Here is a 27,533-nt window from a genome sequence, read left to right on the forward strand (position 1 = left end):
CCCAGAATGACTGGAGGATTGATAAGATAATATCGTACCAATCTGCCTAGTGCTACGTAGGAAAGTTAGACAGGAGTTGCCACTTTTGTGTGTTGTATATCCTGTGTGTAAATTAAGCACTGAAACGGCATACTAGTGATATGTTCCCTTTTAAATCAAGGAGGGCAAGAGAAAAAGTTTCATAGGTGTCTGCAGGAAGTCTTGCCTTTGTTAGGCGAGGTGACTTTCTGGGGCAAATATCAAATGGCTGCATGTAACAGAGGGGACACACAAATACAATCTATTATAAGAAATAATACAAGAAGTCAGCCCTGATAGTTAAAATGAATTGACTTTCTGCTGGTGAAGTCTTGTGTAGCAACAAAAATAATTGTGCACATCCAATCATGAATGTTGCATGAATGTCATGCTGAGTATGTAAGTTCACTTTGCAAAAATGCTGCAGATCTAAAAGTGTGTGAAACATGCCATATGGTTATGTGGGAAGTTCTCTTCATCATGTCTGTTGCAGACAAACCTTAAAACCATCAATGTTTCATTTTAACTCTTTGCAAACTACATTTATGAAGATTCATATCCTCTGTATAGGAATCCACAGAGGAAAACACAGTACATCTAACAACCACTACAGGAGAAAAATGGAACAGGCACCAGACAGCAAACTTTAAAAACATTAATTACAAGGGTTTTACAGACATAAAACTGGAGCTGCGACTGTCACCATCACTTTAGGATTGCTTACCGAACAGATATATGTCAATTAGTGACAGCGCACTATGCAGTTAAACTGCTATTACCATGCAAAATAGTAATTTCAAGACTGCTGATGCTCATTTTTACCAAAATGGCATCTCATTGACCTTAATATATAACACCTTGCACAAGCCATACCTTGCTCTTCACTCCCTTCTTTACAGAGACTAGAACTCTGGCCAAGACTCAGACTGATGTCATCAGAAGTCTTTGCAGTGTCTGTATCACCTGTATATCAACAAAAATAAAGGGTTAGTTTACAAAGCACTATCCTGTAAGCCTAATAGAATGCATTTTTGAGAGGTGTTATTTCTAGCTGGGAAGCCTAAGTGCTACATATGATTTTAATGAAATAAATTCTATCCTGCCAGTGTACCACATGAGTAAAAGAGCATTGGTACTTGTATCAATGCAACACTGCACAGTAACAGCACAGCTAACTGAACTCATTTTATAACCATACACTTAGAGCACATGAATTTATGCTGTACAGTTATGCTGCTGGTACAATGTTGGTGCAAGTACAAAACTGGGCAGAGAAGGGGACATGGCAGGGAAGACCAAGTGGTGGTCAGTTAGTCAGCAACCTATCCACGATTCTAGGATAAGACTACTTCTTATGCCAACACTGTGCAACAACACTGTATTTCAGTGCACACCTATTATTCCCAATTAACAGCCCCAGGCCTTCCTTCAACAGGTAGCACCAGTGGCTCCCACACAGATGTCACATGGTGAGGATACCAAATGCAAGTGAGGTTCCACATGGGCAACAAATCCTAAAACCATGGGCAGTCTCATTCCTCTCAGGGGAATGAAACAGCACACAACACTCTGCCCAATGACACTGATGGCCCCTCATTCCTGATCCCATTCTTCCCTGCAGAAGCACACTGAGGATGCACAGAAAATCAAACAGTGACTAGAGCCAGCTTGCTTCCATTCACAAAGCAACTGTGGTCCCCAACACCATTACCTCACCCAACAAGTATACCCTCAATGAAAACAGCAAAGAGTATACTAAGTGACCATAGGAGGGAGTGGAATGGGGACACTGAATTATGCTTAAGGAAGAGAGAGAAGAACATCTGCATGGAGGCACTGTCAAGCACTGACTCACCCACCCTCCCTTCATGAGCAGTTCTGTACTATCAGCAGCACCCAATGATCTGCAACTGCAGTTTTTACCATGCATCTATTGCCTCTCTACAGAACCATCCAACATTCAGTGCTGGATGACATAACTCAAGCAGTGGTGCTTCCAGAATAGGAAAGTAGAGAAGGAAAATTATCACCAGACACTTGTTAACCAGCATGTGCTTATGGTGAGAGAAAGAAATGAAACCTGGCCAAAGTGGCCAGGGCAAACTGAGAGGCAAGGGGGCCCATACATCACTCAGTGGCAGCTACTCAAACTGGTAGTAGCTCTGTGATGTCTTAGTTGGAGAAGCCTAGCCCCTTAGGACCCAGCCTAGCCTCTTAGGACCCTGTAAAAAAAGAAACACCAGGGACTGAAGCTAAAGAATACACAAACAGTGTTTTACAAAGCTACCATAGCTTACGGGTTCTACCGTGCTGGGAAATAAAGCCCAGGGCTGCGGGGCTGTGCATGGTTTTATGAAATAGTGGTCAGGAAAGGTGTGTCACAGGATAGGCCTCTTGGATGAAGCTGTGCATCTTTTCTTATCCAAATCATTGGGCAGCAGAAGTCACATCAGGCACGAGTAGTATGGTCAGACCTGAAGGGGTGCTAAACACTGTAGCGATCAGGTTGGTGGTTCAGCAATATTCATACATGTTAGGAGGTAAGAGTTACTACGAAGGGTAAGATGAAAGCATTGCAGTCTTTAGTGGTTGGCTATCTTGCTGAAGGCAAGAACAGTAGAAAGTAAAGGTCATCAACTGGCTCTCTGACTGCAAGCTTAATGTCACAGAACACATTAATAAGGGATGTGCATAGTCACTGACAAACAAATCACTATTTTCTGGTTTATAAAGCCATCTACTCCAAAATATTTTGGCACAGCACTCTAGAATAGGAGCCTTCACCTTTGAAGGCAGCATGTTAGTGTAATATGGTAGCCAATGACTACAGGGGGGAAAATGAAAAGGAGAAATGTAACTCCTGTCAAATCCATTTTATGGACAGAGGCAAGTATTTATGGAAACAGGTTGAAGTAACATTCTATAGCTTATTCTAAAGGTACTTCTTACTAGGTCTCAAGGATCATTAAGGATATTTTGTTTCCTATAATGTAGCCTTCTTCAACCTGATGCCCTCCAGATATTTTGGACTTCAACTTCCATCAGCCCTGGCCAGGATGTACAATGGCCAGGAATACTGGGAGCTGTAGCCCAAAACTTCTGGGTGGCACCAGGTTGAGGAAGACTGCTCTACTGTGTGGAATTTTCCGCTGTATCAACTATATATTGATAGAAATGCCAAAATGGAAAAGCTGCTTGACACCAGTAGTGACTGCTGAGGCTACCTGAAGATGAATTTAAGATCAAAGTCTTACCTTTAATGGTAGCTGCAGTTCCATGACGAGATAAACTAGATCCAATCTAAAATGGAACAGATGAGTTACAGAATCCTTTTTTCTATAGAAAAAAAATCTGCCTAAACAAAGATGACTGATAAAGCAAACTTGACTGATTTCCCCCTTACTTGCAGCAGAAATATGGTGGCTGAAAAGTCTTTAAAAAAAAAAAGCTCTCCTTGTAAGAAAAAGAATAATAAATCATATAACTGCTTGCTTTTACTTTGCAAAACAACAACCATGTTGCTACTTATGCTCCTATTCTAGAAAAAAAACAAATTCTTGAACACCTCACAGAATACATTTTTAGAGGGCGGCAAACAAAGTAGTTTGCAAGTTATCAAGAGACCCTCAGTAGTTAATGCACAAAATAACTATAATATATGCAGGCGCGCATATATATATATAATTTTAAAATATGATAATTCCTTTCACCAGAATTGCAAAGTAAAGAACTACCAATAATTATTCATTTCATATGCGCAAACATCTTCCCTGCCTCCTACAAAACATTTAAGTCTCAGACAAGAGCAAGGATTTGCTGGGAAAGAAGCATCGAAGTTAGTATCTTTCCATTCTCACAAGCTCATCTTCCTCTTTAAAGTGGACTAAGTGTTTCAAAAAGCCAACCCAGCTCAGAATGAAAACAAACAGTCACAAAGAAGAGCAACAAAACTGGTTATTTCAATGCAGGAATGTCTTCAACAAGTTAATAAAGAAAAACATTTTTAGGGTGCAATCCTAGGGTGCATGCTTGGAGTCGTAGAACTTCTTTCTGTCTAAACATGCATAGGATTGTATCCCTACTTAACAGTTTTAGATACACATGACCTTGAAATAGGCAAGAATCTTGTAAATCTTGTAAAAAGTTGAAACAACCCACCCAGCAATAAAGAACACTTTAAAAGGCAAAGAAAACACAGTGAAGACAGAAATAATAAACCAAAATATGACATCGTGTTTTGGTGAATTTTTGAACTGATCTTAACTGGAAAAAGTAGTCACCATTATAACAGTGCATAAACAGAATCAGTTGTTGCAGGATTAATTCTTACCTGGTTATTTAACTCTAGGCCAGCAAAGGAATTTCGTGAACTACAGCCTACTGGTGGAGTAGCTTCTCGAACAAACTCTGACATCTCAATCCCTCCGCCAGGATCACTAAAATATGAAGAGTTCTAATAAATTTTAGATATTATCCTAGTTAACTGTGTCAATTTAATTCAAAAGGCACACTTGAGGTAAGTCTTGCTTCAACTGATAACAATCAGCTCATCTATTGAGAATATATAGAAAAATCAGCACTGCTGCCAGCAAAGTCAAAATGGCTGCAGAGATTTTGCTCAGTTCCTTCCTCATCTGAATAACATTAGGCAATACTGCTTGCATACTTTCAAGATATTCCCCAGAAAAATGTAAACCAGGATGTCAGGCTAAGTAGAAGATCTTAATTCTTTCAAGCAGAATGGATGAACCTGAAGTACTATGATCATGGTTACCGAATTTCTATAGGTAAAATGGCAGATAGGAATGGTTCAAATGGATAGAGCAATTCGCAACTTAATTCTTGTTTCAGTCCATACTGCTTCTTTTAAAAGCTGTTTTTAAAATAGAGCTGTTCAACAAAGCATAACAGGAGTCTAATTTTATATTCCCATCAATACAAATGTAAGGATGTCCATTTTGGTTTCTATAATTTTTGAACTTTTTGAAGCACAACTTCATTCCATCCCATTTCTGCATCAGTTTGAAAACATATTTTGGCAAAACCACACAAAAATGCCTATGTGTTTTTGTGTGAATTTCTTCCAATATACGCATTTGTTTGCATGGAGGAGGCACAGCATAGCATGAGAAGGAAGAGAAGTACAGTGGGGAGAAGCTGCAAATGGCAGTGAAATACACAGGGAGAGTTGTCACTGAATTTTCATCACAAATCTCTGCCCTCCCCAAAAGCCATATAAGTGTCCCCAAAGGAAGTGACTGGGCTTGCAGTCAGGCTCTACTCAGACCAGAAGGCAGTTCTGTCATCTGTTCGGGTTTCTTATCTACTTCTCAAGGTGAAAAACCTGTGGCAAAGGAAATGGAGCCACTAGAAAGTAGGTAGGTATGTCAACTGAAGTTTATGGCACAGTGGCAGATGGGTCATATTGTGCCATACACTAGTCTTATTGCTCTGGAGTTACTGGAAATGATGCACCTTGTATGCTCAGGTGATCACACCCCAAATTTCTCATTAAATAGAATTACCCTGATGTATGATCCAATTGATATTAAATAAATTAATGTGTTACCTTGCTTTGAGTTTAGTCCACTAATTTAGGCCTTTAGGTCATAACAAAGAATAAATGATATATTATGTGTACATCAAAAATGCAGACACAGAAGATTCCTTACCTAGGTCCATTGCTATCCTTTCTCCTGGCAGAAGGGTTATCTTGCTCTGTTTTCGCACCTCTGTCCATACGCTCACTGGCATTCCTTTCCACAATCTCACCTTCATCAAGTGCTCTGTGCAGACGGTAGTTTACCATCTTCAGAACAATGAAGAGAGCTGCTATCACTGGGCAGTAGATTGCTACAATCACCATGGAAGAAGGAAGGGCCTTTCAAAAGAGACAAGAAAAAGAAAAAGAAATAATTAAGGTAATTGATGAAAATAGGAAAATCAGTTGTGACTAGATTTTCAATTTACATATGATAATCTATAAGTGCCCCCTATACTGGAATTTTCTATCACTCTATGCAGAGTTGCCCCTATGGAGGTCTCATTCTGAATATGAGAAAAAACCCTAGATCACATTCTAACACTGACTTAAGCACACCCAAGTCCATTCACACTTGAAATTGCACTGAAATCAAGACTTTTATCTGCAACATCATGGATGCAAACGCTATGACATTGTCTCTTGTGTTTTTAATAAGAGGAATAATATTTCTCAGTATAGGGATGGTATAGATCTGTACCCATGTTTCCATAAAGTATCTCATATTTTGTACTGGATACTTCTTTTTAAAGCAGATTTCTAGGTCATGCTAGTAAAACAAACACACATACACACACACACACACACACACACACACTTAACATAAGTAATAGTGTCAGCTGAAGATGCTGTTGCTCATCCCTACTTGAGGACTGCCAGTTCCTTATCCCTGCTCTAGAACCTAGAACAGAGATTTCAAGTGCATCTCATAGCTTACAAGTTTTTAAAAAACCCTTTAGGAATGTGCATTGGACCTTTCTCAACCAAATCCTTTTTACTGACCAACAAGTTATTACACAAAGATCACAAAATGTAGGCTATGACCAAACTATTGCTTTCCAACAGCTTAATTAATATTAAGGGGTTAAAAGGTTGCACTGATTGGAATTGCTTTTCTGACAAGATGTAATTGACTTTTACTCACTCAACTCGAGCTGATAGCTGGGACCAAGGCACCAAAATCAGTAAGTTCTTAGCAACTGTTAAGTCCTCTACACAGTTTCTAACATTCTGATATTTTTCCTGGATGTGCAATAGTATAGCACATGCACATTATACTCCAAGTCAGTGTTCCCTCAAAGCATTATATGGCAACAATGGAAAAATATGCAAAAGGCATGCTCCATGCCCCTCCACCCCACTCCTTTAAGTTGCCCAGTATTTCCTTATATCAGAATGTACACACCCCAGCAATACTTCCTGGATGCTACTACTACACAGATATATCTTATGTCTCTTTTACTGTGTCCTTCCTATGCACCACCCACCTGGCCTTTAGTGAGGCTCCCAGGGCACTATCGAGTAAACTGCTGTTTTAAAGGAATGGATGCTCACCTTTAATTAAGTACCTTTTACTGTGAGCACTCATTCATTTTGGAAAAATACTGTATAAATCCTTTAGATTTTGTTTTACTATCAAGTTTACATCAGGTTCACTGACTCTAAACTTCATCCATTTCAACCATTCCTGATTCAAAGGTCCCAAATACCCACCACCACTGCCCATCATAGTTATGTAAAGGAAAAAGGATGTGCTGGTCTGAAAGACTCCAGGCCTTGAACTGGGAAACGCAGAGCTCCTTTCCTCAACATGGTACCCTCCAGATATTTTGGACTGCAACTCCTATCTGTCCCATGCAGCATTGGCAAAGGTAAGGGATGATACGAGTTATAGCCCAAATCATCTGAAGTGCATCAAGTTGGAGTCTGAACCTAATGAACATCTTGGGACTATGTGCTCAGGTGTCAGAGACCTCTTCATGAACAGAAAAGAACAGGGATGTGCAACATTGGTCACTGCGGTTTTCATAGTAGGAACCCTTGTTTGGTCAACAGAGCAGTACTCACTGCCTGCCCCCCAATGCCTATCCCTGGCAAATGACTGCAGAGCCCAGATCAGGTCTGCTTTTAGGTAAGGCTGTGCATGGCCCTGGCCTGGCCCTAACACACAGCGTTTTGGAAGGATGGAGAATCTGGCAGTTAGAACAACGCATATTTTAAGAAGCTTTATAAAAAACAGAAACTATTTGGCAAGAAAATATACATTAGACATAAGTGGACTTTTGAATTATTAGTGTTTAAAATAGAACTTGCACTCTCCGTTCATTTAGTGTCAATTAATAATAAAAAGATTATTCACAGGAGTGCTTGAGGAATGACTGCATTTTACAATAGATACATTTTATGTAATGCATTTAATTGATAGCTTCCACCACTATTCTACTCTCACAGCAACTACGGTTGTATTCTCCTGCAGGGCCTGCAGGAGAAGCTACCACCACCACCGGGGAAGAGGCGTGCGTGCTGCTGCTGGGCCTGCTGCTGCCACCACCGCCACCACTACCACCAGGCCTTCCCTTTAGACTTCTGCCTGGCAGACTGCCAGTCCCTGCAGGACCAGGCCCCCAGGAACCGAGCCAGCTGTGCTGCTCCACCTGCCCCTCCCCGGAGGGGCTACATAAGCTGGCTGGCTGAGGTGGCCTGGGAGAGCCAGGGCCTGCAGGAGAAGCTACCACCACCACCGGGGAAGAGGTGTGCCTGCTGCCGCTGGGCCTGCTGCTGCTGGGCCTGCTGCCACCGGGCCTGCTGCCACCGCCACCACCACCACCACCAGGCCTTCCCTGTGGATTCCTGCCTGGCATTATTTTTAAGGAGATTTTTAATTGCTTTTTGTTGTTGTTTTGTTTTTCTGGGGGATTCTGTTGTGTTTTTAGGGGTGGGTAGCTTGCCTGATAGGCGGGAGCGAGGGGGCATGTGTCCACCTGATGGAGGCAGTGGGGGGAGTGTTGGGGGCCAGAACATACCGAGGCTGGGCGGCAGGCGCTGGTGGAGCGCTAGGGGCAGGCCATGCCAGGTAAGGGGAACAAGGGAGAGATGTGTAATATCTGTCCCCTGCTCCGGGCCTGTCCAGAGCCAAAGGATGGTTGGGGGAGGCGTGACCCCATCTTCTGGCCTTCGTTTGCTGCTCTGCAATGCCAGGTCTGTTACCCAGAAAACCTCCCTCATCCATGACATGATCCTGGATGAGGGTGCAGACCTGGCATGTATTACAGAGACCTGGCTGGCCGAGGCTGCTGCTCCAACCCTTGCAGCCATGTGTCCAGCTGGATTTTCGTATGCACAGCAGCTGAGGGCTGGGGATCGGGGAGGGGGAGTGGCTGTTATCTACCGAGAGTCCTTGGTCTTCACCAGACTCCCTCTCTGGGAGACCAAGGTTGCTGAGTGCATGTACTGGAGGTTGGGCCAGAAGGGCAGTCTGGGGATTCTGCTTGTGTACCGTCCACCCCGCTGCACGACTGACTCCCTGGCTGAGGTGCTTGAGGTGGTCTCTGATGTGCGTGTACAGTCCCCTAGCTTATTGGTGTTGGGGGACTTCAACGTACATTCGGAGGCCATCCTCACAGGAGCACCTTGGGACTTCATGGAGACCATGGCCTCCTGGGAGCTGCACCATATTCTAACTGGGCCCACCCATGTAGCCGGTCATGCACTAGACCTTGTATTTGTTTCTGGAGAAGTGGGGAGTGATCTGGAAGTCGGGGGTATATCCATCACCCCCTTGTCACCAGATAGTGATCTGACCATGACATTGGACTTCTCGGTTCCACAATCCCTCCGCAGGGGTGGAGGACCCATTAAAATGGTCCGCCCCAGGCGTCTTATGGATCCAAATGGATTCCTGAACGTGCTTGGGGATTCTCTGGGGCACGCCAACGGCCACTCGGTCGAGACCCTGGTGGGTGGCTGGAATGCTGCAATCACTGGGGAACTAGATCGGGTGGCTCCGAAACGCCCTCTCCCCCTGAACAGGGCTCGGACTGCACCATGGTTCAATCCGCGGTTACGAGCTCTGAAACAGGAGGTGAGACGGCTAGAGCGCCGGTGGCGGAAGTCTCGCTCCAAAGACGATCAGACACGGGCTAGAGCTGTATCTTCAGCCTATCACGTGGCGGTGAAGGCAGCAAAAAAGGAATATTATGCTGCCTCTATCGCGTCTGCAGAGTGCTGCCCCAGGAGGCTGTTCCAAGTGGGCCAGAGCCTGGTCAGTCCTGTGGCTCCGGAACCACTGGAGCATTCTAAGGCCTCCTGTGAGGCCTTGGCAAGGCACTTTGCAGATAAAATTGATCAGATTAGGTGTGTTAGTCTGCACGCTGTGGATACAGTTAGTGAGCAAGAGGTGGCCTGTGGCAAACTGGTTTTGTGGGATCGGTTCCAGCTTCTTCCTCCTGATGAAGTGGACAAGGTGCTTTCATCTGTGCGGCCGACCACCTGCTTACTTGATCCTTGCCCATCTTGGCTCATTATGGGCTGCAGAGAGAGACTGGGTGAGGGGATCAAGGCGGTGGTGAACGCCTCCCTTGAGGAGGGAGTGATGCCATCAGCCCTCAAGGAGGCAGTGATAAGACCGCTCTTAAAGAAGCCCTCCTTGGATCCTCAAGTTTTGAACAACTTTCGCCCAGTCTCAAATCTGCCATTTTTGGGCAAGTTGATTGAGCATGTGGTGGCGGTGCAGTTGAAGGCACACTTGGAAGAAACTGATTATCTACACCCATTTCAGTCGGGCTTCAGGCTTGGGCATGGGACAGAAACGGCCTTGGTCGCCTTTGTAGATGAGATGAGGAGAGCTCTGGATAGGGGTGAATGCTCCTTCCTTGTTCTCCTCGACCTCTCAGCGGCTTTTGATACCGTTGACCACGGTATCCTCCTGGACCGCCTGGAGGAGTTGGGCATTGGAGACACCGTATTGCGGTGGTTCCGGTCCTTCCTCTCCGGCAGGTACCAGAGGGTAGCTCTGGGAGAGGAGGTTTCAGACCCGTGGCCACTTACTTGTGGGGTGCCACAGGGTTCCATCCTCTCCCTGATGCTATTTAACATCTATGTGAAACCACTGGGGGCTATCATCAGGAGGTTTGGGGTGCAGTGTCATCAATATGCGGATGACACGCAGCTCTACCTCTCATTCAAATCTTCACCAAGGTTGGCTGTAGAATCCCTGTCCAAATGTCTGGAGACCGTGAGTGGCTGGATGGGGAGGAATAAGCTGAAGCTGAACCCTGACAAGACCGAGGTACTTTTGGTGGGAGACAAGAGGAGGCTGCGGGATGTTGACCTGGTGTTGAATGGGGTACGGCTACCCTTGAAAGACCAGGTCTGCAGCCTGGGGGTCATTTTGGACTCCCAGCTGTCCATGGAGGCTCAGGTGTCAGCTGTGAGCCGCACAGCGCTGTATCAACTCCATCTGATACGGCGGCTGCGCCCCTTCCTTCCCGACCATCTGCTCCCATCGGTAGTACATGCCCTGGTCTCCTCTCGTTTAGACTACTGTAATGCGCTCTACGTGGGGTTACCCTTGAAGACGGTTCGGAAGCTGCAGCTGGTACAGAACGCGGCGGCTCGCCTGATTAAAGGCAGCCGCTGGCGAGATCACATCACTCCACTGCTGAGGGAGTTGCACTGGTTACCAGTTGTTTTCCGGGCCAAATTCAAGGTGTTGGTTTTGACCTTTAAAACCCTATATGGTTCCGGCCCAGCCTATCTTAAGGAGCGCCTCCAGCAGCACCAGACAGGCCGCTTAACAAGATCAGCCTCGAATGGCCTTCTCTCTGTCCCATCAGCCCAGGACAGCTAGACTGGTGGGGACGAGGGAGAGGGCCTTTTCTGTGGTGGCCCCCACTCTGTGGAACTCCCTCCCTAGGGAACTCCACCATGCCCCCTCTTTAATGAGCTTCCGTCGTGCATTAAAAACGTGGTTGTTCAGGCAGGCATTTGGGGTGGGTTAGGGTATTTTAGAAAATGTTTTTAAGGTAGAATTTTATTGTTTTAAACTGTTTTATTGTATGTTGTACATCACCCAGAGTGGCTGGGTGACCAGCCAGATGGGCGATTAATAAATTTAATAATAATAGTAATAATAATATTAATAATAATAATTGTATTCCCTTCTTTTTTCTTTCAACGTTCTTGACTCCCTTACCTGTAAAAAGCTGACATTTTCTATGTGGGAATTACCACATAATGATTCAAGATTGACTATAAATAGAGGATTCCCAAAAGCCTTCCAGCAGCTGACTAAGTTACTTTAAAACCCTAGATGGCTTGGGATCCAAAGACCTGAAGGAGAGGCTATTCCCTTATCAACCGGCCCATGCTGTAAGACAGGGGTGGGCAACATGTGGGTTGTGTGGGTCATATGCAGCTTGCCACAGGTGCCCCAGTCCCCATTCTCCCCACCACCACCGCAACACAAGGTACATGAGAGGAATCATCCTCAAATGCCCCATTTTCCAGCAGAACTGGGAGTACTGGGAAGGAGAGTTTGTCAGGAGAGTTATCCATACACATCTTTTTTCTCAGTTAGATCGTTGCAATGGGGTCGGGGAGAAGTTAGACCCTCTGCTGAGGCCCTTCTCCAAGTACCTCTTCCGTCAGAAGTACCACAATCATCTACGAGAGAGAGAGAGAGAGAGAGAGAGAGAGAGAGAGAGCGCTCTCAACAATGGCATCCTAGTTATCACCAGTTTTGCCTGGTGCAAACATTGCTACCATTTAGGCAGCAGGCAAAAATATTTTTAGTTATGCAGGCATTATAACAGATTTTAGCTGAGCTAATTGAGTAAGTTTCAAACAAAGTTTTATCTATTGCTTTTATCTTTGCTGTTTTATAGTCTGCTGTATTGGGGCAAAATCCATCTTCATATTCTACTTGCACAATGGCAGTCTCCCTGCCTCTCCTCCTGAATAAAGCCCCCACACACACCCCAAAATACCCAACCCTCCAGAGCAGTTTTTAAGAGCGGTGTGTGTGTGGGGGGGAATTACGCCTTCTTCATTCTGCTGACAGAAGCCATTCTGTCCACAAGAGGGATTAATTGGAGAACACACTTGGTTTTATTCTGCACATATATCTGAAATCTAATATGATGAAGGGCAGTGTAAAAAATGCTTATTTTAAATATTTATTTAAATATTTTAAATAAAGTTACGCGATTTGGCAAAGACTATAGATTATGATAAATTAAGGGACCAATCCTATCTAGATAGATGGCCGCCTCGGAGTTCTGCCTATCCAAAGCAGGGCAGAAGCACGGAGGGGGTCATTCCCTCTGCGCTCCTCCTGCCCTGCATTTTCGGCTAGACAGCCGATTGTGGCTGTCTAGCCGCGGGAGCATGGCGCGGAGAAGGAGGCTGCTGTACAACACACAGGATGGGTCGTACAGGCAGTTACACTCTCCCCACCCTGGAACGCCCCCAGCCACACCCCTTTCCAGTTGGTCCGTGCTCCTCTTGTGAGCATGGAGGATGGGGCTGTTCCACGCTGCCTCTGTGGCGGCGCAGAAGTGTGGGGAGGTCAGTTCCCGGACAACAACATATCCTATGGCTGTCTAGCCGCTGTCTAGCGGCCATAGGATTACTCCCTAAACTAAGTTATGGTCTAAAATCCATAATTCTGCAGGAGTACTGCTCTAGCTTAACTTGCAAATGTGTACAAATTAGAATTCCTGAAATCAAGAGCACGCTACTGAAATCCAAATATATTGGCAATCATCATCATCTACAATGAGATGAAGGCTTATTGTGAACCCAAATTTGGATCTTGAACCCATCATATTTACATTTGAGTAATAGCTGGTTAATTTTTTTTTAATGCTTGAACCCACTTCCTAGAGATGTAAAATTTCCAGAAATTTTGAAGACATGGGAAAGTTTTTTTTTGTTTTTTTTTTAAACTGTTTCCCCAGCCCTGGAAAAACATGAAAATTTTGAGGGAAACTGATGTTTATGTAATACTTTATCAAACCTAAACATATTGCATTGCTTTAACATAAAATACATCATTTATAATGTAGCATGTAAAATTGTACTATTTGGCATATATAGAATTTACAGAGCAATTTTATTTATTTAGATATTTTTCGAGGCTTTTTTTTAGGGTAGGAACTCTTCCAAGTCAGCTTATATGAAAGAATCCTATAAATGTTTATTCAGAAGTTAGACACATTCTGTTTAGTAGAGCATACTCCCAGGGAAGCATGTATAGGACTTTAGCCTCAAAAGTATAAATGCCTTGCAGTACAGTCTTATACATGTCTACTGAGAAGTAAGCCCCATTGAATTAAGTAGGTCTTACTCACAGATAAGTGGGTATAGGCTTACAGCTTTAGTTTTGCACAAGCAAAACTGTACGTGTACCCAGCACTAAGGAAAAAACTGCAAAGTGAAGCACTGCCATCTGAGAAGCAGAAAAGATAAACCACATATTTTGTAGTAAACAAAAGAAAGAGTATTATTTAGACCTAAACAGTCTTATACAGTCACAATATTAAGAACTAGCAGCGTATTTGGATATCAAATTAAACTTATACCAATATTGAAAACACTGAACTCTCTTCTCTAATGCTGTAGGTTGTCCTATCTAAAACAAATATTCATCCTACACATTTTGAGTGAGCAACACCTTGTCTTTTTTTAAAAAAGCAATTTACTTAATCCAAATCATTCATGGGTGGGGTGGGTAGGTAGAGTTTCCCAATGTTCACTAAAATTTTCAATTTTTCTATTGGAAAAACCAGAAGTCCTCAGACTTGTTTTCCCCTCATTTTTTCTAGTTTTTCCAGGCCTCCACATACCTACTATTTCCATAGTGCTGCTATTAAAACCACCTTTGTATTTTGTAGTTTTCTTAAACAAGCCACTGGACAGGCTTCCAGACACATGAAAATTGCAACACTTCATCTTGCTGAGCAAAGCAGCTGGATTAGGTTTTAATGCAGACCTGTTCCAGGCTGCACATCTGGACCATCAAAATCTACTACACTGCAATAGCCAAATGCAAGATACCTTTACAAGATCTTTGCAGGTTCAGTCCAGTTACAAGGACATACAGAATTTCACATACCTGGTAGTCATTTCAGCACTAAAAAATGCAGTTATACGTATACATTTAAAAAGTGGTAAAAACTTTTGAATGCCTGTATGAAAGATGTTCAAGCAGATACTAGTGCATCAAATACACCTTTCAAATCCCTTAGGAAGTTCAGAACTATGATTAAACATTGCTATTCAAGTGAATACATTCTCTACCAAACTCAAGTGAAATGTTTTTATTTTGGCAACTGGCCTTCAAATTTGCACACTGATAATTACATGTAGCTTCCCCACCCCACCCCGCCCTTTAGCTCAGTGAGTTTAATTCAGCATATTCAACTGTCAAAGCCCCTTCAAATATTCAAGATTTCTTAGGGCACAATGTACACATAACACTTCCAGTCCCTTATCTATTATTAATAAGAGACTGGACCAAGGGTTTGTGCACTTTGCACCCACCCCCAGCATGAATTCCTCTTGCAGCCTCAATCATAGTTAAGGCTTACATTTGTACCCATCATAATCATACGTAATGCTACCCAGGGTAGTCATTAGTGAGGATTTGAAACAAGGGGTTGAAGGGGTTTAAACTCATTTAAACACTCTGATTAACATGAACCATCGTCAGCATTAACCACAGTGTGTGTGTGTGTGTGGGGGGGGTGTTAGAAAGATAATGAGCACAGAGTCGTTAAAAAGATCAAGAGAATAAAAGTGTACTAGCAAAGTGCATTAAATTGGGCTTCCACATTTTTTAGTCACCACAACAAGTGTGGTGCCACTCTCTGGCAAACATGACAAACAACTTTGAAGCTACAGAGGAGGGTGGGCATCATCCTGGCTGTTGTGCAACGTTCCTCACCCACACTCACCTCCAGAATTAGTTGTTTGGCAACTGAAAAGCCAATGTACTCTTGAGAACCGCTTGCCAAACCAGCAAGCCTCACTCTGCTTTCCTGCTCTGGAGGAAAACTTCTTGGCTACTGTTCAGCAGCAGCATTTCAAGTGCCACTGCCCAGCAACATGGTCCCCATACACCTTTTCCACAGGGGGGCTTCCTTGGCTACTGCTCAGTGGTGGTGCTCCAAGCACCTCCTCTGAGAGGTGGCCAAGCCAGCAGAATGGTCCTGGGGGAAGAACCTACAATTTCTGTTTGACCAGCAGGGCCAACCAAAAATTGTGGATCTCAGCTGTTAATATTTATTCAGTACAGGAGCATAGAAACGCACATACTGTTTTCACCATATTGGTTCTCCCTTACACACTAGGAAGCCTAGAAAGAGTCAATCAATTCAGGAGACTTGCGCAAAGTGTGATAAAAAAAAACCCAACCCCCAAAAGAAACACATAGCATTGCAGTCTGTAGCAATGTCCGTAATAAGTCTCAGTGATTATCTTTAATATACAGTTTGCTGTATTGTTTTTGCAAGCAGAAAATATCCATGTTGCAAGAAAGAAGCACAATTGCTTCGCATGATAGATTAAGCTGGGCTCTGAAATTTATTAACTACATATGTAGTTAACAAATTTAACTACATATGACTACATATAAATCATAACTACATATGATTTTTACACAATGTTAATGTTTTCCCCAAAAACAAAAAACACCCTTTATTTCTTAGAAACAGAAAAGATTTATTAGAATACTTTTGTTTTATAAAGTTCACATTCTGCATTATTTGCACACCGCATCATGGACAAGTGGGGAATTTTTTTTTGAGCTGCAGCATTTTGGTCCTGACAACACCAGTAAGCAAATCTTATAGGTACTTTGGTATATGCTTCCTATAAGCTCTACACATGCTGTAGAAATCAGTTCTTTGGTGAACAAGATTGCACAGACAAATCTATTATTAATAGATACATCCTCTACACTGAACTGACAGCCATCTCCTGTGTCATTCCCAGGAGATACCTTGGCTTGAAAACTAGTTTTGAAATTGACAATTAATTTAACCTCTTGGTCACACTAATCATTTAATGTTCTGAAATTCCCTGCATCATAACCCTTTTTCTGGACTAGGAAGACTGCCACCTTGTCGTTTCTTCTTGAAGCATCTTCATCTTGCTAGACTGGCTCAAGCTTGTGTGCTCCCCACCCTGAAGCACCATGGTGATGAAAACAACACTGCAATACCTGATTGCCTCAACATCCCCGGAGATATACCTACATAAATGCAGCAACTTCTTCAGTCATGTAAATTAACACAGGTAAGGTACCTCTGAATGTTCATAAACAAAATTAAAGGTGCAGAACCCAAGTTATCAAGCCTCAAAAAGAATCTAGGTACCCCAATGCTGGAATAAGAATATAAGAAGAGCCAAGCCAGATCAGACCAAGGGTCCATAGAATAGTAGGGTTGGAAAGGGCCTACAAGGCCATCGAGTCCAACCAACCCCCTGCTCAATCTAGTATAGCATTATGTTCACACAGAGGCCAACCAACTCGGGGAATACCTACGGAAATATCTTTCAAACCAGTTTAGGGCGAGAACCTAAGAAATGAATTCTCAATCCCAGGACTTTAAAATATTTTTGTAGCCCTACATATTCCTTAGACCAGGGGTTGGCAGAACATAGACCTGGATTTCCTGGTTGATCCTGGGGTGATCTGAAAGAGACCAGCAAGGATTTCTGGCTCCCATTTACTTAACGATAGCAGCAAAATGACTCCTTAAATTATACTACTGAAACTAAGCAATCTTGCAAGCCAGAGTGGATTTGCAGTCAGAAGGACTGTGAGTTCCATTCAGTCTGGAGCTCAAAACTAATTGCTAGGCTCAGAATTCTTTAATTCTAAGTGTATGCCTTCTGTACCAGCTCCAGTCGCTGGACCTCAGTGATCCAGTAAAAAATCAAGTAGATCCTGCAAGCCTGAAATCTGCCCATTCGTGCCTTATACTATGCCTTTGAAAAAAATGGGCCATAGACCAGACAAAAGAGATTACCTTTTATTTCTCCCTAAGCAGTGCCCAAGATTTTGTTAGGGAACTGCTATTAACTACTTCAGAATAATTATCCAAAATGCTATCAAATTCAACATACAGTATGTGTGAGTGGAAAATTGTTTGGAAAGTCCAGTATAGTAATATTTCATTTTATAAGAGAGACTGTCTCAAAATTGAGGGGATTACTTAAAAGGAGGTTGAAAGGGAGAGTCAGACCCCTTCAGGTAGCTTGGGCTTTATATAAAACTGCTATAAGAGAGACCCAGCGTGTTTCCACGCCACCAGCTTCACTTTCTTTCCAATTTTGTTGCGATGTTCCCCCAATTCCATCTTCTCCTTTTCCAGTTTCCACAGTGCTTAAAGTCCTGGCTTATCACTGCTGTGGCCTGGGGCTCTGTGCTGTTTCCACTGAGCTGTAATTGAATTATTTTCTTGACAGCTGGGTGGAGTTTGAGTGGAGTCCAGGTTGGGTCTGATTCATCCATGTTCCTGCCTCCTCAGCTGTGTTTCCAGGAAAATGGAAGGAGAAGCCAATGGAGGAGCACCAGATTTTTAAAAAGGAATCAGCTGTGCTGTGAAGAGAGGCTTTCCCCCTCTCCCCTTTCCCCTGAATGCCCAGATGCACCTGCATTTCAGGAGCAAGCCTCATTGAGCACAATGGGAGTTACTTCTGAGTAGACACACACATGCTTGTGCTGGGAAAGGGGGGGGAGAACACAAAGAGGGAAACTAGCCCCCATTTTAACCCAGAGGACCTCACTGACCACAACGGGAGTTACTTCTGACAAGACAGTAATGGGTTTGTGGTGGGAAAGAGAATGAAACCAGCCCCCATTTTAACACACAGGATCTCTGTATGGAAGCTGTGAATGGGTTACGTCCTAAGGCAATGGACCGAAGCCTCGAGATCGGGCTTAAGGGCATTTAAGGAACTGGGCTTTGATATGTGCTATGTCAATTGAGGGGCTTCTCTGTTATTTCTGTGGTCATTGAGATGGCAAGCCTCATTCAGCACAATGGGAGAAAACACCCCTTCACTGGGGTCATGGGCTGTGTTCTAGTGCTTATTTTCAATGATGTTGAAAAGTTGGTCCCTCAGCATCCTGCTCCAAAATGGCGATGAAACTTCTGGAAAACAGGGAGGGAAAGGGTTGGGTCACTGAGGTCAGAGTGACACATCCACAAAGGCTGGGCTGCACGCCTCATGGGCAGGGCTAAGACAGTAAAACCCAGTGCAGTTGTGGAAACAGGTCAGTAAGGGAGCCGCGGTAAGCTAGAAAAGTCAGACTATAAGCAGTCTCAGAAGAAGCAGGTTTTCAGCGATAACATGCGGGGCTGGTGCTGAATGGCCATGACGTCATGGAAACAGAGATGTCACCGTGCAGCCAGGTTGGAGTAAATCACTGGTGAAAACACAGTCCCAGATCAAATGTATTCCACAGATTAGAAAGGGTAGAAATCAGTCCAAACGGATGCCAGCACGGTTAAGTAGCAGTTTCAAAAAAACTATGAACATCAAGGAGGCTTCCTTTACGAAGCAGAAGTCTTTCCCTAATGAGGAAAATAAAAAGATAAAATAAAAGAGCACAAACTTTGGTAAAACAAGTGTAAGTTGGTGCTAAGGCAACCAAACAAGAAATTTGAGATGCAAAAGATCCACCAATAAACATTTCTTTATAAATACACCAGGAGCAGGAAAACAGCTAGGAAGCTGGCAGGACCTTTAGATAACAAAAGGTGTGAAAGAATGATAAAGTGGGACAAGATTACAGCAACACTAAATTAATTTTTTGCACTAGCCTTCACTGTAGAAGGTGCTGGAGATACCCACTTCTCTATCATTGTTTATGGTGAGGGCATACCTCCTCCTACATCAAACAGAAATGACACAGGGAGAAGTTTATAGCTAACTGACAAACTACAAATCAACAGGTCAGACAGCATTCACCTGAGTGCCGTTGAACTCAAGTGTGAAATTGATCCGATCATTTAACAAAAATATGCAACTTATAATTAAAATCAGCCTCCAGACCACAGCATTGGAAGGTAGCCAATGCAATTTTTTTTTTTTTAAGGGATCCAGGAGGAATACAGGAGACTTCTGTCCCAGGAAAGCTAATGGAAAAATCACCGAGGCTAGAATTCTTAATGAATAATGAGGATGAATAGACATTGATTCTACCAAGGGATGTCCTGCCTCACTAACCTCTCCCTATCTCATATTTGTTTTATTTTAGTTATTTCTATCCTGGGTTTGCAATAACATTCCACAAAAAATATGATATCAATAAGAATTACAAAAAGAACAGAAACACAATAAAACCATAAAGCAGCAAAGCAGTAAAATCTCAGAAGCAACAATAAAATCAGGATCAGTGCTCAAATAAAAGCTTGGGCAAATAATTTGACCTAAAGCTACACGAAAGAAGTGCCAAGCAAACATCTCTAGGGAAGTCATTTCACATCCAGGCCAAGTCCTCTCCTTGATCACTGCCCACCTAACCTCCAAAGGACCTCTGAAGGGGTTATTGACCCAGGAAACTCATATGGGAAAAGGAGGTCCTTTAGATACTTGGGTCCCATGTTGTATAGGGCATTAAAGGTCAAAAAGGGCTGTAGTGATGACCAATCGCTTTTAAAAAGTTAGACGTTCATGGAAGATAGTCAATGATAGCTCTATCAGCCATTAAGAACACAGAACCTCTATGTTTAAGAGTGGAATGCCAGATGTTGGGAACATATAATAGGGCAGATTATTGCCTTCATGCCCTGTCTCAGGCCTTTCCAGCAGCACCTGGCTAGCCACTGTTGGGAAAAAAAATGCTGGTCTAGATGGACTCCCCATTTGATCTAGCAGGGCTATTATGTTATTACACTACTTCACCATTTAAAGCTACCAAGTATGTTCTGCATTGATAGAAATCCTCTTGTCTGTTAAATTTCCCTACACATTATATTTTCCCCAGCTTTAGACCATGATTTCCTCTCATGCCTTGCCAACTCCCTTCCTGTCTGTATCAGAATTTAAAGCACATTGAATTCTCTCGCTGCATATATATTACTTGGTTATGTCTGTGCAGCCTAGGAACAGGTCAACAGCTGGTGTGAAATTGACAATGATATTTAGACAAATTGGGGCATGGAAGGGAGACACCAGCTTTTCTAAAAATTGAGGTACTCATTGATCTAGTTTATCAGGCAGCCTAGGATAGTTCTAACATGTCGAGTAAGAACTCACAGGGGCTGAGCTGCCTTTGAATGTTTTCTGTACGCTGCAGAATTCAAAACAAACCTTATGTCAACACAGCAGAGATGTACCCTTGCATTGAAAATGTTATATCCAGGCTTTCACAATACAATTTCCTTTCACCACTCTGTTGACAAAGAGTTTTGCTTGTCTGCTACTTCCAAACATAGTCCTTTCAAAACTTTTTTAGCCTTACAGAAATGCACAACACTAATGCAGCATTTTGCAAACTTACATAAAGGCACATAAAAAGCCCTTAGCAAACTAAGAAGAAAACAGGCTCACAAGGAGGCAAACATTTTTTGCATCACATGGGCTGCTAACAGCAGCAACGGGGGAGGCAAGGGAGCACACAAGCAGAGAATGGCTCAGCCTACACATAGCAACTAAGACAGCCAAGTCAGAGATTAATTCAGAATTTCTATATCAATACATCTGTGCGTGGCATTACGACTAGAGGAAAATTTACCTCTTTGAAGCAAAGCTGCATAATATAGTAGCTGCTGGTACTACACTGGTTCTCAGATGTTTCCAAGGTAGGAACTGCTACTGTGACTAGTGATGTGGGTTTTCCATTTCATAAGTTCATTAGGAACAATGGCCAGATTTGGACAATCGGCAGGGGAAACAACACAATATGGGTTGTTTCCCCTGCCCATGGTCACACAATCGATATTTCCCTAATTACCTGCACACATGTCATGGGTTGCTGTGTTGTCTGAACCTGGCACGCAGCTCAGTGGGGGATACTTCTCACCCACCCCACAACCCCTGCTGCAAGCCATGGATTGTAGGGTGGGTAAGAAGCCATCCCTGCTATGCTGCACGCCAGGTTCAGATGACACAGCAATCTGCAATACAGCAGGGTAACTAGGGAAATGCTGGTTGTGCGTATGGCATGCACAAGGGCAGGGGAAACAACCCATACTGCGATGTTTCCCCTGCTGTTCATCCAAATCCAGTCAATAAATGGATGCCAATTGCAAATACAATATTAGGCAAGCTTGGCAGTTTCAAAGTTGTAATTAATATTTTTCAGGTGATTATCCCTAGCAAGTATGTGAGAGAACACATATATGTAATTGAAACACATATGTCAAAGTGTGAAATGGAAGTAATAGGTACTGAAGCAAAAATGAAGGGGCCCGAAAAAAACCTCAATGAAAGAGAGTTGAAATATATGAGTGGCTGTCAGCTTTGGGTTGCTAAAATGTATTAGTGTGTCAACAGTTTTCACTACCTTTGTTTTTTTCTTAAATTTAAATAGCATAAGGCAAGCAGATGCTATTGTCTACGTTTTTACAAGTACTTCAATAAAATGTCTAAATAATATAACATTTAAATCACATTAAGGGCGCAATCCTATGGGGATAGGCAGCCGCCTCCAAACTCGGAGGCGATCGCCTATCCAAAGCAGGGCAGGAGAAGCACAGAGGGGATCGTTCCCTCCGTGCCTCTCCTGCCCTGCATTTGCGGTTATAGAGCCGATTTTGGCTGTCTAGCCACGGGAAGGTAGAGTAGGGGAGGAGGCTGCTAGACAACACATAGGATGTGTCATACTGGCATTTCCACTTTCCCCGCCCTGGAACACCCCCCAGAACACCCCGTTTTGGCTGCTCCACGCTCCTCTTGCAAGCTTGGAGCAGCGTGGATGGGGGGGAAGGTCGGTTCTCCAGGAACCCAGAAAACCACATATCCTATGGCTGTCTAGCTGCTGACTAGCGGCCATAGGATTGCTCCCTCTGTGTGCTTTGATTTTCACCCCTCAAGTATTTCAAGTCAAATACCTGTGATGTATTGGGATAAAAATTCAATCACTTGAATTGTTTTTGATGCAAATTACCCCATATAAATTAGCCCAGTCTGCACAGGATTTTTTTCTGGAAAATTTTCCAGTTCAAAATTTTTCAGAAAACACACATCACTAACTGTGACCCAGCAAAGGTTTAACTCGCCAATCAATCATATAGTTAGAAGGGTCCTTGGAGGTAATCTAATTCAACCTCTTGCAAAATTCAGGATCAGCAATGCAACATACAGCTACAGCATCACCCACAGATGACAGGCCAGTAAATTTATAACACAGACAAGCCATTTGAATCAAATATAAAAACCTACAGTAATCTTTGAACATTTATTTATTTATTTATTATTAAATTTATTGATTGCCCATCTGGCTGGTCACCCAGCCACTCTGGGCGATGTACAACATACAATAAAACAGTTTAAAACAATAAAATTCTACAATAAAAACATGTTCTAAAATACCCTAATGCCTGCCTGAACAACCACGTTTTCAATGCACGACGGAAGCTCATTAAAGAGGGGGCATGGCGGAGTTCCCTAGGGAGGGAGTTCCACAGAGTGGGGGCCACCACAGAAAAGGCCCTCTCCCACATCCCCACCAGTCTAGCTGTCCTGGCTGATGGGACAGAGAATTTTTTATAGTTTTTTTATGTTATCTACAGAAGTCATACTCACTAGTGGACTTCCTCAAGCTTTGCTCTTTTGGTGGGAAAGACTAGCGGTTGTCACTTCATCCCCAAGGCCACACAGGGATGCAACTTCCCCTCACAAGGACACTGCTGCTCATGGAAGCCCAGAGTGAGCTCAAACTCAGTGGAGTGTACTTCCTATCTAGAGAGGAGTTCTAGAAATCGTTCCTACTACTGCTAATCCAATGCATACCTTCTAGTTTCAGGTTTTTCCTACAACATTAGGCGTATATCCTACACTTTTGTTTGTTTCTTAAAGGCACATAAATTTAGGCCTAAAATTGAAACATCAGCAATGGGGAAATGCTTCTGAGGATATGTGTAGAGATTCATCCTGAATGTGGGGAGGGCTACATCCGTCAACATAGCCACATCCATTCTGCACTTCAATCAGCAACACAGTAGGGCTTTTCTGCAGAAATCAAGAAGGGTTAAAGTTGCCTGGCTTAGTGAAAAGTGCCTATAGCCAGATAAATGAGGGCTATATGCTACATGGGCTACATGCAACCCGCACCCACCCTCCCTATTGATTTGTTTAACAAATTTATATACCGTCGAACATATTTAAAAATATTTCAAAGCAGTTGCGACCATGCAAACCTGGAAGGAGTTTTATCTCCCCTGATGTCTAGTATTTGTATTCTTAAAAAATATGAAAAGTAAAATTCAGTATGTAATTTTGAAGCTAATTGCTCCTGTACACAGTCACAAGCCACATCCTAAAATTCTCCGGCTTCCCCAATGTGCTGTAAATATTGCTGTATTGTGCAACTGCTATAATGGCACAGAATGCCAACAGTAAACAGTACTTTGAAAGTAAGTAATGAGATGACCACAGTGGTTCTATCTATTTAGAATATGTCTAGACTGCACTCGCATAGCAAAATGTGAAAAACATAAAGACATTTATGATTCAAGCTGTTTTCACTTGTGACTAATTGGCCTACAATCACTGCTAAGGTAAATGGCCTTTCTTGTTAGTCAAAGGTCGTGCAAAATCACACAGAGAGAACATTTCACCAATTATATTTTGCCTCCTTTTTCCTTATTAGTAGGCACCAGAGACTAACAAGAACGTTACTTACACTTATCTCAATGCAGACAGAGGCCCCTAAAACAGTTATTGCTCCAGCAACAGTTCTGAAATGTTAAATTCCATCACCTTGTATATTTTTCTCCTGACAAAATAGATCTCTTAAATTCACTTTGTATACATGCAAGCCTCCAAGTGTAAGACAGAGTGGTTTGGCTAGTATTCTTCACACTAAATACAAGACATGACAAGAGCGGGCAACCTCTTTTGCATACCCCACTGAGATACAAAGGAGAATTTGCATGAACGGAGTAGACGATGAGCCAGTGACAGCTGATAGATACCCTCACACTAGATGGAAATATCAAAATTCTATTGGTCAAAAATGCTCATAATCATGATATAATATCTTAAATCATGACATTGAAATTATGGGATCTGGAAACCCTGCACATGTGAGACTCATTACCTTCTTGTTTGTTTGTTTGTTTGTTAATAGCACCTTTCAAAATACCATTCAAAATGTTCATGTTTCTCTCTGTATCCTTTAGACTTAAAAAGCAACATTAAAGTTGAGAGATTTTAAGGGAAGGCTGCAGGCCACACAAAGGCTCCTTGATAGTCATCCAATACAGTAATCTTTCACACCGATACAATAATCTTTCACAACCATACTGGCTCAGAGTGCAGCTTGAGTGGATATGTACAAAGCTTGGCAAACAATTGTATGATTGCTTCAGCATGTTTGTACCACTTGTCCAGCCTTTAAAATCATCCTACATTTACTATGCTACTACAAAGTTGCTTGATGTGGGTTGAATGCACAATAATAACAGTATATTGTGAATGCACAGTAATCATAGGTTAATTACAATAATCACTGCAAGTGGACATGTGGTGAAGCAAACACATGACAACCACACAGTGTGTCAACTTCTGTAGAGATCACCCCAAACACATTCCAAATATGTCAGTTTGGTCGTGTGAACTGCCTCTAGTACCACCATAGAACCAAAAAGACAGCACTTGATCACTTGAAGAGGTAACCCTTCAAAAAGATTTCTTGCCTGATAAGGAAACTTTTAGAAATGCGATTATAGCTTTTGCTAGGAAATGTTTAGTCATAAGCAAACTACGACTGCTCATTCATTACACATTACAGCCTTAGATAGAAAGCCATGATATATCACTGTCTGCTGTTTCCTTGCAAATATTATATTGCTTTCAGTCACGTCAAAAGTCTGTTTTTCAAGTGATAGAATACTAAAACAAGATATACTGAAAGGGCTGAAATTCTGGTGCCCACAGACACCTCCCCCTGCACCCATGAAGTGCCATGCTGATAAACTGATTTTTTAAATTTTAATTAAATTTTAATGTTTCAAAGTGATGCTCTGGCCTCCAGCTGCCTGCCATATTTATTCCCCTAAATGCCTCTGGCCCCTACATGGACTCAAACACTTTCTTAGGAAGTAAAGCGAGTGGGCATCTGGAGGCTGGTGCTTCATCCTGAAGTGCTCCCAACCACCTGAAAAGAAAAGAGACAGATGCCATTTCCACTGCCTGGTAAAGGGGAGGTCTTGGGATGACAGTGGTGAAACCCAGAGAGGGCTGGGGATATTCTGGTGGAGTGGAGTGAAGAAATGGAGAGACTGGAACTAGGCTGGGAGGAGGAAGCGAGCCGACAGAGGTTAGGATGGGGATGGCTTGGGAGTGACATGGCAAGGTTTAGAAAGGCCTGTGGGATGACCCAATGGGAGGGAGAAAGTAAGAGTGTGTGTGTGTGTGTGTGAGAGAGAGAGAGAGAGAGAGAGAGAGCACGTGTGTGTGTGTGTGTGTGTGTGTGTGTATGTGTTGCGGAAGATGCTGAAAGAAATGGGTGAGTGGAACTTGTATGCAGGGAGTTTGGGTGAGAGAGAGGGGAGGGAGAGAATTTGAGGGATGATTCTGAATGAGAGAGAGAATTGTGGGTTCAAATGAGTGTGTTTGGAGACTCAGTCTACACCTGTTCTATGTATTCATATTCTTGGACAAATTAATTGTCTTTTACCCTCACCAGTTCGCCTTTGACTGCTTTGTGATTGCCACGCCCACCATGACGCTCATCACACTTATACAATTTCAAATGTGCCTACAGACCAGAAAAGGGCTGGAGACCCTTCACTCTTCCTTAGCCACACCCCTTCCCCATTATTTTGTAATTGCAAGTAGCCTACGCTGTCAAATTGCAGTACTCACTAATGAAACAAGTAGATACAAGCATTGAGCTCTTCACTCTTGTAGTTGCAAGCTCATGCAGAGTTCTCCCTGGAGTCTCGTTTGATGAACCACATACATCTTTTACAAGTCAGCTTTTGCTACGTATTGTCTATTTGCTTGAATATGGCAGGAATGAAATGTGATCAGTGTCTGGTTGCCACAGCAACAACACACTCACCCAAAATTATTTTATTTATTTATTTATTCATTTCATTTCTATACCGCCCAATAGCCGAAGCTCTCTGGGCGGTTCACAAAAATTAAATCCAAACAACAAATCCAAACAAATTAGTCCCACATATAGTGGGCAAAATAAAGTCTTGGGTGGGGAAGCGACAGCATCTCTATGTGTCAGACATAACTGGGAGATGTTCACTTCCCAGTTCCACTCTAGAAACATCCTGCATGCTATGAACAGACATCATGGGGGCAAAATGCCTTAAGGTAGGACAAAGGGGGAAGTATAACATGAAATGCTGGGCCTGGACTAGGCTGCAGAGTCTCATACCCTGCATACTGTCAAATGTATTGCCCATCCATGTATTTGATAAGTATCTTACAGCTAGCCTATAAATTCATAAGGCTAAACATAACAGCAAAGTTATGTGTACATAGTATCTTATATGTATATATAATATCTAAAAAGAATCCAGTTCAGTTCACCATCCCAACCAGCCCATTTATTAATTCACAATATACGAAGGTATACACATTTAAACCATACTAGGGGGATGTGCTGTAGCTTATCAAAAGAGTATGCAATCTTTGTCCATTTCCCACAGTAATAAAATGCCCGAGTTCTGGCCCTTCTAGTTAGTAGAAGGCGCATCTTCCTATGCTTTTTGGATCATCACAGAAACAAGTCACCTAGTTCAGACACAAACTATTTTTTTTAATTTGAAAA

The 27,533-nt window shown here is 42.8% G+C and overlaps 1 protein-coding gene across 4 annotated transcripts in view; it reads right to left on the bottom strand.

Annotated features, from left to right (window-relative positions):
- Nucleotides 1–27,533, bottom strand: part of PCNX1 (pecanex 1) — a 121,700-nt gene that overhangs the window by 70,557 nt on the left and 23,610 nt on the right. For 3 of the 4 annotated variants that reach the window (XM_084847712.1, XM_084847694.1, XM_084847686.1), the window contains exons 2-5: nt 5,691–5,899; nt 4,349–4,454; nt 3,273–3,318; nt 892–981 (exon numbers count right to left, since the gene is read on the bottom strand). In XM_084847712.1, the coding sequence (XP_084703838.1) occupies nt 892–981; nt 3,273–3,318; nt 4,349–4,454; nt 5,691–5,884 (436 nt within the window). In that variant the 5' untranslated portion in view covers nt 5,885–5,899. Of the gene's footprint in view, nt 1–891; nt 982–3,272; nt 3,319–4,348; nt 4,455–5,690; nt 5,900–12,117; nt 12,203–27,533 lie in introns of those variants that run through there. The other variant, XM_084847704.1, reaches the window with a different exon arrangement.

The sequence above is a fragment of the Heloderma suspectum genome, chromosome 1 (assembly GCF_057233095.1).
Source record: "Heloderma suspectum isolate Gila_16-S chromosome 1, 16-S_ref, whole genome shotgun sequence".
NCBI classification, from domain to species: Eukaryota; Metazoa; Chordata; class Lepidosauria; order Squamata; family Helodermatidae; genus Heloderma; species Heloderma suspectum.